Source organism: Alnus glutinosa, chromosome 7, assembly GCF_958979055.1.
Source record: "Alnus glutinosa chromosome 7, dhAlnGlut1.1, whole genome shotgun sequence".
NCBI lineage: Eukaryota > Viridiplantae > Streptophyta > Magnoliopsida > Fagales > Betulaceae > Alnus > Alnus glutinosa.
Window position 1 is genome coordinate 7,078,517 of NC_084892.1, and position 15,439 is coordinate 7,093,955.

Sequence of the window (15,439 nt, forward strand, 5' to 3'; positions counted from 1 at the left end):
TGAACAAAATTAGAGTCTCTACTTGTGTTTATGTGTTCAAAAGTTTAAATTTGCAAATGAAACGCAATTCACAATTATAAATCAACCGTATTCTAAGGAGTAATATAAAAATATGTACATGTTAAAACAAAAATTATGGACAAAATCTGAAAAAGTGTCTCTATACCCCCAAACTTAAAGGACACATGGTCCTCAATGTGTATATCAAAGGTAAGCACAAGATCAGGTATAGAAGAAAACCTTATTGGGGAAGGTATGGCTCAAAGTATACTCCCAAACTTAGAGGGTGGAAACATTTAACCTGAAAAGCAAAACTAAAAACAAGAGTAATATACAAAAGAAAAAGAAACAAGAAAGAAACATTTCACATTCTGAATGGCAGTATTAAAACAAAAACGATGTCCGTTACATCAAAATGACATATTAAAATTACATTGTGCAAAACATAAAATATCCAAAACAAAACACAATGTCTATCAAAAATACATGTCATAATCAAAACAAAACAAAGAAAGATAGGTGCCCAACAGCACTCATGGCGCGGCATCCGGAGGTGGGGGAAGACGTCCTAGAATCTGACGTAACATGTCCTCCATAGCACTCTGCCGAGCCAGGAGCTCCGTGCGAGTCTTTCACATCTCAGTACGGGTTTCGCGCATCTCTCCAGCTAAAGTGTCCAACTGACTCTGCAGTAATGAGAAATCGGTGACAGAGGACGGAACTGAAGCCTACCCAGGAGATGACTGCTCACCCTCGTGCGTCTCATATGCACGTGCATCATCGACCTCCATGTCGACTTGTGGCTCGCCCAACTGGAGCATGTAGAAAATACTCTGCGTCCATTGAGCTAGTCCAAATACGGGGATATTCCTATCTAAGTTGGCCCGCTCTGGAAGAGGAATGCCACTATCTATGATAAGCTTGGTAACGAGGCATGGAAAGGGAAGTGGTCTCTGTGCAGCACTCGGCAGCCTCTTCTCGACCATATCTTCCCAGGACTTGTGCCTCCAAATCAGCTCTGGGATGCTCACCCAATACTTCTTCTCAAAAGCATAAAGAGCAACTAAAATGTCACCTATCCTCCGTGTCTTATGCCCTAATGGACACACATTCTTCTTTAAGACCGAGTCGACGAGTAATAAGTGAGGTGGCAATTGTGCTCTCTTCGCACAAGTGCGTCGAATATCGCCGTAAGCCCCTCCAAACATGTCACGAATAATGAAATGCAAATCACAGTGTGGAGGGTACTCACCAAAGCGGCCTCTCAGTAGTAGGGCAATCAAGTGCTCTAGCAATATCGTCAATGCTCACGTACACTTGTTGGCCCAAGACGACGGAAGACAAGTAAGCTAGATTGTGCTTCCGAAATTAGTGATACGCCCACTTCACTTCTTCTTTTTCTCGGAAGGCACCGACATTGTCAAAACGGGTTTCGATATTGAACGTGCGTCGCTGCCATTCCCTTCGTATGAACTCCGCGGGGTGGCCAGGACTATCGGGAGAGGGAGGAGAGGCAGTTTCCATTAGCAATCTTCTTTCGGGACTTTTTACGAACACTTGGTGGGTCAAAATAAAATTGCCAAGGAATGCAAATTTTTGAACATTGAATTGGTGGGAAATGGAATAAAAGGGAAGAGGAAGAGATTCTAATGAAAAAGAAATAAAGAAAAAAAATGGAAAATGAAGAAAATGGAGGAGTTGGGAAGAAGGTGCTGAGAGGTGTGAGGGACGGCTCTCGGTAGCTGGGGGGAAAAATGAAGAAATGAGGGGGCTCGAGTGTTTTAAAAACCCTGTGACGTGGCTACTGGGCGATTTCAATCGATCGAAATCAAAAGAGATCGATCGAAAATTTCCAACCCCGCCCCCCCCTTTTTTTCTTTTTTCTTTTTTTTGTACAGACACTTAGAAATGAGAGAAACAAGAAAAGTAAAAAGAAATGATACAAAAGAAAATAAAGAGTGATGAAACGTATGCACAACGAACCAAAAATACAACCGAATATACTTAGGTAAATAATGTACAACATGAAGCTCTAATTATCAAAAGTAGATGGGATCCGTTAGATCAATGGATTCCACATCTTCGGTATGTTCAATGCCCTGAATGTAGGGTTTTAATCTTTGACCGTTAACCTTAAAAAAATTGCTAGTTTTGAGATCCTTTAACTCAACCGCTCCGTGAGGGGATACATATGTGACTATAAAGGGCCCATCCCATCTCGAACGGAGTTTACCAGGAAACAGGCTAAGTCTAGAATTGTAAAGCCATACTTTTTGATCTGGAACGAAAGTCTTCGGCCAGATGTGTTTATCATGAAATGCTTTCGTTCTTTCACATACAAACGGATCTTCACAGTGGCACGACTACATGTCGCTCAGCCAACATATGGCACATGGTCCATAACATGCACCTGATAATCAGAGTTACATCTAACAGCAGAATATAATAATCAATGTGCAGCGAAGCACATATCATAAGCGAAAATATATCTAATACGTAACAGTTAATTACAACAAGATATGCAGCTGAGACTTATACATAGAAGTTCCATTGTTGGAAACAACTACATACATCCTCACCTTACTATATTACTTTTGATTAAGTGAAACTTAGAAAACAATGGCATTTAAATCATGCAACAATCTGATAGAAATATACATAAGTTCGTTCTCATTGAGACTCTTATGCATACTAATACGTCTATCAAAACTACTCATAATATAAAAATATCACACTCATTAAAACAATGCTATACATGCTCATGTAAGTTTTAGTTTGTATTTCTATGAGGAGTAGGTTCCCTAATACTAGTTCATGTGTATGTTCATATGGGACGTAGGTCCCCCAATAGTTTGTTTATGCGTTCATGTTTCATGCTCAATACTCATGCTTAAATACTATACATTTCATTTCATGAATCATGCTTTAACACGTGCTTTCTTTATAAAACATTAACAATTCAACATGTCATTTCTTAAACAACTTGCATAACTTAAATCTCTAACTGTAGCAGACATCAAATACATAAATCATATATCCTTTGTCAAACATTTAAAACATAATTCAAGTCATACTTCACACACATTACAATTTGCTATAATATTGTTGGCATAATTTCAACATACTCGAAACTACTCAAATCATCCAAAACATATATTTTAACATATCGTCGGTTTGGTAAGAAAATCATATATTATTTGTATTTCAATAAAATACGTAAAAAGTATCTTTTCTCAGTGAGTAGAATACTCACCTTGACTACGCGGATTTAATCACTAGGTCTCCTAGACACCACCTTGCAATGCGTCACTGTGAAAATACACATTGCACATTATTTGACATTTCTAACATTAGACCGACATTTAGCTCTTAAATTGCTCAAGAGCTAACCTTTAGAAAACCCATAATATTTTAAGAGTCCCAATTACACACCCATAAATCTAGACACTACCTAAACTCAATTAACACTAACCCAAAGTATTTACTTGGGGTTAGACATTAAAATCACCATCTAAAATAATTACCTATAACATCAAATATTAATCCCAAATTATATTCACTAATCTATAAATTATTTTCACTGATATTTTCTCAATATTATTAACTCTAAAATTATTTTCATTAATCTTTTACAATAATTGTTAACTTATTAACATAATTTATTAACACATTTAAAATAACATTAACCCATAAGAAAGTCTTAGGGTTAACTTCACAAATACTATTTAAACTAAATACCCATAATTATTTATTTTTACTAACATTAGAACATAACCCATAAATACTTATTTTTACAAAACTCATAGCTAATTTGGGATTAATCATCACTATAACCACAATTAATCTACAAATTAACAATCTAGGTTTTAAACACTTAAAAACCCTAAATTAATTTAACCTATCAAATTAGAGTTTCCAAACTTAAACCCATAATTTATTTTACTAACCCATAACATAATATTGATATTTAAACACCAACAACACCAACCCATAAAGTTTACTTAGGATTAGGCACAAGAAATCGCAATTAAAATACATAACCCAAAAGTTAGGGTTTGAGAAAACTTACCAAAAATTCATCAAACCAAAACCCATGGTTTGAGTAGTCTCAAGCAAGTTTCAAGTAACCCATTACGTAAAAAAAATACTAGGTTAAACCCACATTTCAATATTTTAACTTAAAATTATGAAATCATGAGTTTAAAGTTTTACCTCAAAATAATCGGTGAAAACATAGATCCGAGTGTAAAGATCATGTTTCCAAAGACGGATTAAAGATCGGGCCATTAGATCTTCATAGAATGTGATTTTCCGAAGAAAAGAAATGAAAAACCCTCTCTCTTTTCCTTGTTTTTTATTTTTATTGTTTCTCTCTCAAATAAAAAATGCTCTCAGGAACCTTTTGTACATAATGATGATTAACTTCTTTTCTCTTTTTCTCTCTCTTTTTCTCCCCTCTCCAGAAACTTCTTCCCACCATTTGGTCTTGCTGCTTGCTGGGGGAGGGAGGCTTCAAGTCTCCCTCCTCCCGGCTTTTTGTTTCTTCTCTTAACCCTTTTCGGGCTAGAGAGGTTTTGTTCCTCCCTGATTTTCTCCAATGGAGGTTAGAGTCTCCCAGCCACTAGGGCTGTTTGGAGTTTTGAGTCTCCCCCGGACTTGTTCCGGTGGTGGAGTTTAGCCCTCCTTAGTCCGTTTGGACTACGGAGGTTTGTGTAGTTTTTTAGTTTTTTTTGTTTCCTTTGGTTGACAGGAAAACATCCTAGAGAGGCGTCGGAGGGGGAGATTCCGCCGTTTCTGTGGCTAGCGGAAGTTTTTGGTTGGGTCTCAATCTTTTCATCTTTTGAAGCTAGATCTGCGCTGTTCCACAGCCCCCTGGGCGACACACGCCCCCTTTCCATGCTCATCGTCGTCCTCTGGTTCAGACGCTGCCTTCTACGGCCGGGGTGCTCAGTGGTGACCGGCGCGTGGTTTCCACGCGCCAGGGTGCTCTTCACAATTTGGCCGCGCGTATGGGCACGTTTCGTGTCTTTGTCGTGCAGGGTGGTTTCCCAGGGGTTTTCTTGCTTTAGGTGGTTGCTGGGGTTGGCCCCGAGGCGGCGCGTGTGCTGCACGCGCCGTCTCCAGTGGGTGTTTCCTCCGTCGGCAGCTCCTGCTTTGGGTGTTTTTTTGCTTCTACAGAGTGTATTTAACAGTTTTGCTTTGGGTTTAATTTAGCCTGGTCTTTGCTTGTAAGCACAGCTTTGTGACCGACTCCATAGTGCAAGTAGAGGTTCATATCTCAACGCAGATGCACATTTCTGTTGATTAGGCTTATTAGTAGCAACTGTTGATATATTTTGTGATTTGGGTAACTGTTATTTGGCTCCTGAATTATGTTGAGTCCCTGATTCCTTGTAATCTATACTTCCGTTACCCTTTGAGTGTTTTTAATGAAATGTTTACACGTTTTCCTCAAAAAAAAAAAAGAAAAAAGGAACTTTTTGTACATAAGGGGGCTGGGCGCCTCATGCCTTCTTTTTTTATTTATTTATTATTATTATTATTATTAATTTTTTTTTTCTTTGGGAAGGGCCATCTTGACCTTCCTTTCTTTTCCTCTTGAAAAGCGGCATGACCCTTCACATTAAGCATGCTAGGTCGCCCCACATGTATCATATATATATATATATATATATATATATATATATATATATATATATATTTTTTTTTTTATTATTATTATTTTTTACTTCTTTCTTCCTTTGACTTTTCTTTTCTTCTTTTTTTTTTTCTCTTTTTTTTTTTTCTATTTCTTTTTCTTTTTCTATTTTTCATTTTCTTTCTTTTCTATTTTTTTTTTATTCCTTTCATTTCTACTTTTTCTATTTTCAAATCTCTTTTCTAATTTCTTTTCTATTATTATTATTTATCATTTTTTTTTTTATCTTTTTCTATTTCTATTTTATTTTTCTAGACTTTAAAATATTCTTTTACATTTTAAATTCCCGTAATTAACTTTAATTAATCATTTACTCAAATTTTATACTTTAATTATTAAATAATATCTCGGACATTAAACTTTTTTCAAATTCTTTTTTCTTATACTGTTCCCATTGTTATTTAACAAAACTCTGAATTAACGTAGAATTTGAGCTTTATTTGTTATGTTCTTCCCGTGTCTGTTGCATATATATCTAATCTTTGTATTCAACAACTGTAACAATTTTTCTCATCCATAGCAAATAAATACAACACATTCCTCTCGAATCTTTGAGGGAGTTTCAAATTTGAGGATCAGGTCAATGTGGTTCAGGTCTATATAGGAAACTGGGGAGGGTGATTATTCAGTCAACTGCTTAATTTGTACCAAGAAAAGCCAAATGCTTGCGTTAAAATCCGGAACATGATGCGAGAATGACTCAAAACAATAAATGAAAATTGCAGGCTTCATGTCATGTCAAAAAAATAAATAAATAAATAAATAAATAAAATTGCAGGCTGTAACTAATACCAAACAATTAAGTCGGGACAAAAAAATTGATTAACAATAAGCTGCAATCATCACATAGATTGCTACGTTTTTGAAGTCCTTTTCAATCCCGCGATGCATCACGGACGATCCAAAGGCCCAGTCTTGGCTATCCCAATCAAGCCCAAGTAATAATTAAAAGCAAAAGGAAATAATTAACCCAACATATATTAACGATGAAATCAAGTTAATTTACAGTCTCTTCTCTTCTTCTTCTTCATTTTTTTTTTCTTTTTTGTTTGCCCACTTTTGTGCCAAAAATTTCACATCAGCCTTCTTTATCTTGCCACAACTTTAGAAAATGTTATATACTTACATTTTTATCACATTGTTAAATCATCAATCGTCACAAAAGCTTAAACTAATAAGAAGAAGTAAATTTAATTATTTAATTAATACTTTAACATTCCCTTTTATGTGTAGGCTCAAACTCCTTTTTAATAGGTGAGTCTCAACATATGAAATATTAAATTGAAGTGTGAAGTAAATGACAAAGTCAATGTTTAAACTCAAAACATTTGATTCTTATACCATATTAAATCACCACTTGTCTCAAAAACTTAAGCTGATATATAGAAGTAAATTTAATTTTTTAATCAATACTTTAATAGTCAAAATCAATCTTTGAACTTTTTTGTTCTTTTAATAATGACGTCTGATCCAACAGTTGATTGAGCTTTCACGTCAGCATTGTAAAATAATTGTAAAATAAAAATTTAGCTTATACAATTTCTCATGTATTTTATGAGTTATAAAATAATAGGCGGGTTCTACATTATTAATATAATATATGAGTTATAAAATAAGCTTTCAACCAAAATATTCAAATCTCCTTATAGTTAAAAGACATAAAGAAGTTCCACAACTTGTGCATTCTTAATTTCTTCTTCCACCGTCCCCAAGGGATAGCTTAATCAGTTAGGGACCTCGCCTCATGAAGCGGAGGTCACTAGTTCGAATCACTTCTTCCCTTCTTGTGTGGACATGTCCAAAAAAAAAAAAAAAAAATTTGTTCTTCCGCCCTAGTGGGTAAATTTTATTTGAAAAAAGAATTGTTTCCCCTTATAAAAGCACCCACGAAACCAACATCTTTCTAAATTGTATTACTAAGATCCAACCATGGCTCATGATTTGCAAGGCTACATCATACCTTTCCTCATATGGCTAGTCTCCGTCATCCTGGTCCGAGCCATATTCCAAAGAACCAAGAGCAAGGTTCGTCTTCCACCGAGCCCAATGGCCCTGCCAATCATTGGACACCTCCACCATCTAGCCTCATTACCTCACCAAGCTCTTTACAAGCTCTCAAATCGCCATGGACCCTTAATTCATATTTTCCTTGGCTCTGTCCCTTGCGTTGTTGCTTCCTCCCCTGAAATGGCAAAAGAGTTCCTCAAAACTCATGAAGCTTCTTTTTCTAACCGGCCCCACATAGCCGCTTTGGATTACCTTACTTACGGCTCCGCTAACTTTGCATTTGTACCTTATGGGCCTTACTGGAAATTCATGAAGAAAATTTGCATGTCGGAACTTCTCAGCGGCCGAAAACTGGATCAGCTCCTTCCAGCCAGGCGTGAAGAGATAAAAAGGTTCGTGCAATTCATATTACAAAAGGCGGAAGCAGGCGAGGCTGTTGATGTTGGAGGACAGCTTATGAGGGTAACGAATAATGTCATATCGAGAATGGTCATGAGCGTAAGGTGTTCGGAAACTGAACATGAAGCCGACGAAGTGGCAAAGGTGGTGAAAGCCACGGCTGAGCTTTCAGGGAAGTTTAACTTGTCGGACTTTATTTGGTTCTGTAAGAATTTAGATTTACAGGGATTTGGGAAAAGGCTCCAGGAAGTTCGCGGCAACTTTGACAGTATGATGGAAAGGATTATGAAGGAGCACGAAGAGGCAAGGAAGAAAGAGAAAGATATGGACGGAGGTTATGCAGTGAAGGATTTGCTTCATATTCTGCTTGATATATATGAAGACAAGAGTTCAGAGATGAGATTGACAAGAGAAAACATAAAGGCATTCATCCTGGTAAATGAGTCTTTTTGAGTTTTGACACAGCATTCACTTTTCCACGATCAAATATTTCTTGCTCATTTACTAACACTCTTGAGGAGTCTTTGGATGAACATTGCAGCCATAGTAATGGGTTCTGTATGGATATTTTATGATAAAATCAACCAAATCATCATAATTCGTAGAGTTCCAAACAATAGATGCTTAAAAAATCCCTGTTTCTTAAGTGCTATAAAATATATATTTTGAACATACTCATCATTGTTAATATGGCATTGACTAGGAGGCTTGTTCTGCCTGCCTCAAAGGTTGAGTGTTAGTTTGTTTAGTATGACTTATTCAAAATCCTAATTGATTTTCATTGCTTTAAAAGTCTAGTTAAAGCATTACATTGTCAAATGACATTGGACTGTGCTAAAAGCATATCCTGTGAACTTTAAACTTCTTCTGCACAATTTTAAAACTCATATATGATTACGTATCAAGATTTCAAATAATCCTCTGTCCTGAGTCCGAAGTGCAAGGATTATAGGGGATTGTAAGAGGCTTCCAATGAGACTTGTGCGTTCGAACAATTATGCTTGAGTTGTTCAAGCACTTATTCAAACAGATGGGTCTCCTACTTAAATAGATCGGCCCTTGCTCGGGCGAAAAGACCCATAAGACTTCTCCTGCTTGATTATAGAGGTAGAGAGAATTATCGGGATCCAATTGTAGGGATCTGAATCCACATGATTGCCATTTTACTAGAAAGCAAGAAGCTATATATGTGACTTAAAATCTTACAAGTCAAATTGTTATTGGGGTACGGTCTAAGAAATCTGCCGCAGCCCAGTTTGGTGAACCTCCTTCTAGTGCCCAAAAATACCTACTACACACAAATAGATGTTTATAACATGTTAATATATATATTGATGATGATAACACTGAATGACGTAACAACTATACCATATATAGATCGAAGAAACTAACATTTATCTTCAAATTTTCATAGGATATATTTGTAGCTGGGACCGATACATCTGCTATTACTACGGAATGGGCACTGGCAGAGCTAATCAACCACCCAAGTGGGATGAATAGAGCAAGACAAGAAATCGATTCTGTAGTTGGAAAGAGCAGACTAGTAGAAGAATCAGATATTACGAACCTTCCGTACCTCCAAGCTATAGTAAAAGAGACATTAAGGCTTCACCCGCCCGGCCCAATAATTGTGAGAGAGTCATCTGAACACTGCACTGTTGGTGGTTACGAGATTCCGGCAAAGACCAGACTGTTTGTTAATGTGTGGGCCATCGGAAGAGACCCCAAGCACTGGGAGGACCCGCTGGAGTTCCGACCAGAGAGGTTTATTATTAGCGAATCAGAGGGTAGTGTTAAGAGCCAGTTGGATGTGAGAGGACAGCATTTTCATCTGCTGCCGTTTGGAAGTGGAAGAAGAGGGTGCCCTGGAGCCTCACTCGCGCTACAGGTTGTTCCGACAACTCTTGCTACTATGATTCAATGCTTTGAATGGAAGGTTGTTGGGGAAGATGGTGCTGTTAACATGGAGGAAGGACCTGGGCTAACCCTCCCAAGGGCTCATCCCTTGATTTGTGTCCCAGCGGCTAGGCTCCAACCATTTCCCTCAATCTCATAAATCAGAACCACAAAGAATCCAATCCAAATCACGTACAACTAAAGGAAGAGATATTACAGGCAATTATGGTTTTTTCTCGCTACTTATGGGACAAAGTGTTCTATAGATGTGCCTTGTGATGAAAGTAAAACTTGGACACCAAGCAAATATTGAAATTTATACCTTATGGTTTGGACTTTATAGTAGGCCTGTACAAACGAAGTGGTTATAACCATTCCGCAACCGCTAACCGTTAACCCCAAAATTACTTTTAAAAGCGGTTATAAATAACCGCTAACCGCTTAGATAGAGGCGGTTAGTAATTTTAGCTGTAGGCGGAGGCGGTTAATAACTACTAATCGCCTACCCTTATATATATATATATTAAAAATTTGTTTGTATTTGGTTATTTGGATTTGTAATGTTTTGCTTTTGAATTTGTTGGTATTTGCCCAAAGCCCAAATTAAAAGGTGGTTTTCAAACCACCGATTATAAACATAATAACCACTAACCGCATAGGCAGAGGCGGATACGGTTGTTAAAATTCAATAACCGCCTTAGGCGGATGCAATTAGTTAACCAATAACCGCTAACTGTAACCGCTTGTACACCCCTACTTTATAGAACAAAGTGTTTAGGTTTTGTGAAATATTTTTCACCTCTTTTCTTGCATTCGAGAGTTGCATCCAATATATAATTGATGAGTTACAGCAGATTGAATTTCATACAAGAGAAATACTATTTTTAGTACATCTCTGCGTGACGATAGTAGTACTTGTCTACAAGTTCGACTGAGTCCTAACTTGACCTAATTCTATTAGAACATTAGTAGAATCCAAAATGACTAATACTTATAGGATTGAGGTTTTCCATTTCACGAGTCGAACTCTTGTCCTAGTACATGCCCAACCACTTTAAAGATTTCTTTGAAGCTATTAAACCGCACTACAAAAAACTCTGCATTTAGTTGCGTGTCTACGGTAATGTACTTTTTGACACCTCACTAATTAGTGATGTGTTAAAAAGTAACACCCCACTAAAATAATTAATGGCGTGTTGGACTGGTACGCCACTAAGTTTGTGGCATGTCTGACTGAAATGCCACAAATTTAGTGGCGTGTAAGTCCAACACACCACTAACATTTTCTAGGGGGCTGTGCCACCGTGCGAGGGTCACATATATAGTCTAAGTTAATCCACTTTCCATAACAGAAAGCCCGTCCATTTCTTTGGACAGCATGGCCAAACCAAATAAGTCCCTGAACGACATGTGCCAGAAGTGCTTCTCCGGCACAACGACGTCGTCTTCTTCGACTTCTTCAGCGGCTAGCAAGTCGTCACCGAAGATTATTCACAAATCCAGCTCGTCACGATCGGCGGAGACACGCAAGGTGGCAAAAACAGCGTTATCAACATCAGGGGCTTTGGATTGGCCGAGATCGGAGGTAAACCGATGGGCCAGGTGCAGGAGGAAGGTCAGGTTGACCGGATTTCGTTGCCGGTGTGGCGAGTTGTTTCGCTCCGAGCATCGGTACAACGACCGACACATCTGCAGCTACGACTACAAGCCCACCGGACGCGAGGCCATCGCTCGGGAGAATCTGGTGGTGAGGGCCGCCAAAATCGTCATAGTGATTATTTTGTAGAATTTCGAAAAAAGAAAAAAAATAAATAAAAAATCTCTCTAATTGTTCATGTTCTTTAGTAGTGTTGGCTTCCATGCTGACGGTCACACCACATCAAAACTGCTAGATATCGCCACCTTTACCTTAATTAGCAAAGTTTATAGAGCCATATTAGAAATCTTTGATAAGAAGAAAGAACAAGAAGAGCAAGAATTAGGTGGGTTTGATTGAAGAATGCGAGTGACAGAGATAAGGATAATAGTGGCGTGTCGTTTAGAAACACCATTAATTAGTGTTGTGTCAACCTGCGACAAGCCACTAATGTCTAAATACTGACCTATTGATTAGTGACCTTTTAAAAAAGTCATTGATGTTTAGTGACCTTTCAGCCATCCTGGCAAGCCACTAAAAATCAGTCACAAAAGGCATGTATTTTTGTAGTCCACCACACTGATTTTACACAAAATGAGTACTTGATTCAATTGCAAGCTAACTACGCTAAGGAGTTTGCCGCAACCCAATGATTTTGTAGTCTTCGATAGATTATGCCTATAGGTCAAGTCCCAATAATCTTTTAATATCAAGACTCAAATTTTCATATGAGCTAAATCTGAATATTGCAAGAATCTCTAACTATGGGATCACACAGAGAAACCCTATACATCTTTAACGAGTCTTTAGTTTGTATTGTGATATGAGAAGAAAATACCAACTCGGAGAATGGAGGGGGGAAAAGATGAATTTCTGCCTCATTTTTTTTCATGATAATTAATCTCGAAAAGATGTCTTAATATTTTATTAATTGATTAGAGAATGAGAAATGATCTTTAGAGATGATAATTCCTGGACTTGAGTAACATACAATATGTTAAAAGTTAGGAAAAATTTCACTTAGGCCGGCCTGTTTGAAAACCTTTCCCCCAACCCCCCCCCCCCCCCCCCCCCCCCCCCCCCCCCCGATTTTCCCCCACCTAGTACTGTACTAATGCAGGCTTTTTGACTGTATTGATGGAGCGTCTGGCACTCGGTTTTTCCATTTTACCCTGAAATATTTTTGCCCTCACTCTGCTTTTTCAAAAACTGAAACACGAAGAGCATCTGTATTTTACCCCGAATTATTTCATCCTCGCGCCTTCTTCCCCTCTTCACTTCCATCTCCCTCTGGGGCCGTCGTCCTCTTCTTCAAGCCCAAAACCTAAAATGCTACAAGATATCTTGAAACCCCAACACTCCCCCTGGAAAAGCCCGTGAACTGCCGATCCTTCCTCACCAGCACCAAGCCTCTTTGTTATGATCTGGGTATTTGAGAAAGTAATTTTTAAGGATACCATGATAAAAGACAATAAAATAAAGATATAGCACTTCGAGGGGCTATTCCTCCACACACATAAGCACACGGCTCTTATGTTTAACCTCGCGGGTTTTCTCAAGATAATCTTCTTGATATTTATTCCCTTAAGAAAAATGATAGAAATACTCACAGTGCACAACAAGTGTACAACAACAAAACACAATGAAGTAGGGCCTACACATTGGGCCCCCACTTCATTGTGTCTTGCTGTTGTGCACCTGTTGTGCACTGTGAGTGCAAGAATCACTCCCCTTCCATTAATGATGCTGAATTTAAATATAATGATTAAAATAACTACCCATAAGAGTGTTGGAAATAACTACCCACAACATAGGATAATAACTACCCATTATATAATAACTACATAACTACTAAACTAATTAAACTACCCACTACCACATAACTGACTCACTAACATTACACTACCTACGTAGACAACATCTGTATAATAACTACTACATTATACTACTGTCTTGCACCAGCCTAGCCACTGCCATGTCTTCCACACACGTCTTCTACACAAAGCTCATAACAATCATGCCCATAACATACTCCCATTCTTCAGAAGACCTTGCCCACAAGGTCAGAAAATTAAAATTTGCAACACACTTCTTGTGAAAAAAAAAAAAAAATCCCACACTCGTACCATTGCACCATCACTTCCTCAGAAAACTGCAGTTGACTATACATGACGAGAGCGAAGAGATTGAATTTTTGTAGTAATAATGCAACCCAAGCAAAAAGGAATCTGATTTCCTTCACAAGAATTCGAAAATATGAATGGGTCTTATTGTCAATGAAATTAAGTGCCCCACCAGAGAGAGACTTTAATGTTCTGGGATTACCATTTGTCTTTAATGGCTTGAGAAGTCTCTTCTTTAGAAGGGGTTCGTTTGAGTAGCTTCCATGATCACCCATAATAAAGGACAAATAGGCTTTTGACCTGTCCAAAGTAATAAGGACACCCATGTTGCCCAGATTAGACCAAGAAGACACGTGACCCATTGCAAGAAACATAAAATGAGCATCCTTACTTTTTCTTCTCAAACCCAACACGTGTACAGTAGGTATATCTTCGGTATTGGATGATGGATCCTTTCCTTTTTCTCGTCTGGAAGCTTCCTCGGCAACATGAATTCTCTGAAGGTCTCCAAAAGCCCACCTGTGCAAGCTTCTTTCAGCTTCCTCATAAATTTCATTGTTGTCGTGGCTTTGCAGATTCTCAATCTTATCCAACCCATCACCTTCATCAATTAGTTGCGCATAAACATTTATTCCGTCAAGCATTCCCATTTCTTTGGCCTCACCCACCTTCACAATGCTCTCAAGCCCTTCTAGGCACATTGCCACGAGCGCAATTTTCCAACGCCATCTGTGCTTTGAGACTCTGAAAAACTGCATCAACTTCGACGCTGCAAACATGCTTGCGAAGGGGCACAGATGTTCATTTTGCTCTAATTGGTCCTCCGGATCGAGTTCTTCCTTTCCTTTCTTATTCTTCTTAGACCTCCTTTTCACCATACACTTGGCTTGCTTGTGTTCGGCCTGCACATAAACAAAAAAGTTCTGTTGTTACTCGTGGATGAGTTCATTCGGTGCTCCGATCTCCTCTTTAATCCTTATAATTGCATTTTCTTCACTTGTCGTAACAAGCTGGAACTCTTTAATTTGCTGGGCTTTTGCTCGACACACTTCAACAACTTCTTTGGGATGAAAATCTGATGGTACATTGGTTGCAAAGGTTGCTTCTAACTTTGGGACTTCAATTTGTAGTTGCTCTTGTACTTCTTCCTCTTTAAGTGCGTCTTCCACTTCGGTGAGCACAATCTCCATCCGCCTGTAACGAATGGCCGTTCGCTCCACACCCTCCTTCATTCACTCCGTACTCTCCTGTAATTTTGCAACATTAACCGCAACATTATCCGTATACCTCTTCAAATCTTTTTGAAGTTGGAGCACTAGTTTCCTGATTTCTTCATAATTTCGACTGTTTGTGGTTGCAGGAACGTGGTTCATGGTCGCAGGAACACGGGTCTGATACCACTTGTTATGATCCTAGATATTTGAGAAAGTAATTTCTAAGGATACCATGATAAAAGACAATAAAATAAAGATATAGCACTTCGAGGGGTTATTCCTCCACACACATAAGCACACGGCTCTATGTTTAACCTCGCGGGTTTTCTCAAGATAATCTTCTTGATATCTATTCCATTAATGATGCTGAATTTAAATACAATGATTAAAATAACTACCCATAAGAGTGCTGGAAATAACTACCCACAACATAGGATAATAACTACCCATTACATAATAACTA

The 15,439-nt window shown here is 38.1% G+C and overlaps 2 protein-coding genes across 2 annotated transcripts; both read left to right on the top strand.

The window, feature by feature from the left end:
* Nucleotides 1-7,595: 7,595 nt before the first annotated feature.
* On the top strand, nt 7,596-10,563 carry LOC133872376 (cytochrome P450 93A3-like). Its single transcript, XM_062309876.1, has 2 exons — nt 7,596-8,539; nt 9,519-10,563. Exons 1-2 carry the CDS (start codon nt 7,628-7,630, stop codon nt 10,161-10,163), a joined length of 1,557 nt encoding a protein of 518 aa, XP_062165860.1. The 5' UTR covers nt 7,596-7,627; the 3' UTR covers nt 10,164-10,563.
* Nucleotides 10,564-11,381: 818 nt separating this feature from the next.
* Nucleotides 11,382-11,789, top strand: LOC133873193 (zinc finger A20 and AN1 domain-containing stress-associated protein 5-like). The gene has a single exon (XM_062310924.1). The coding sequence runs from the start codon at nt 11,382-11,384 to the stop codon at nt 11,787-11,789; it is 408 nt and encodes a 135-aa protein (XP_062166908.1).
* Nucleotides 11,790-15,439: the final 3,650 nt, after the last annotated feature.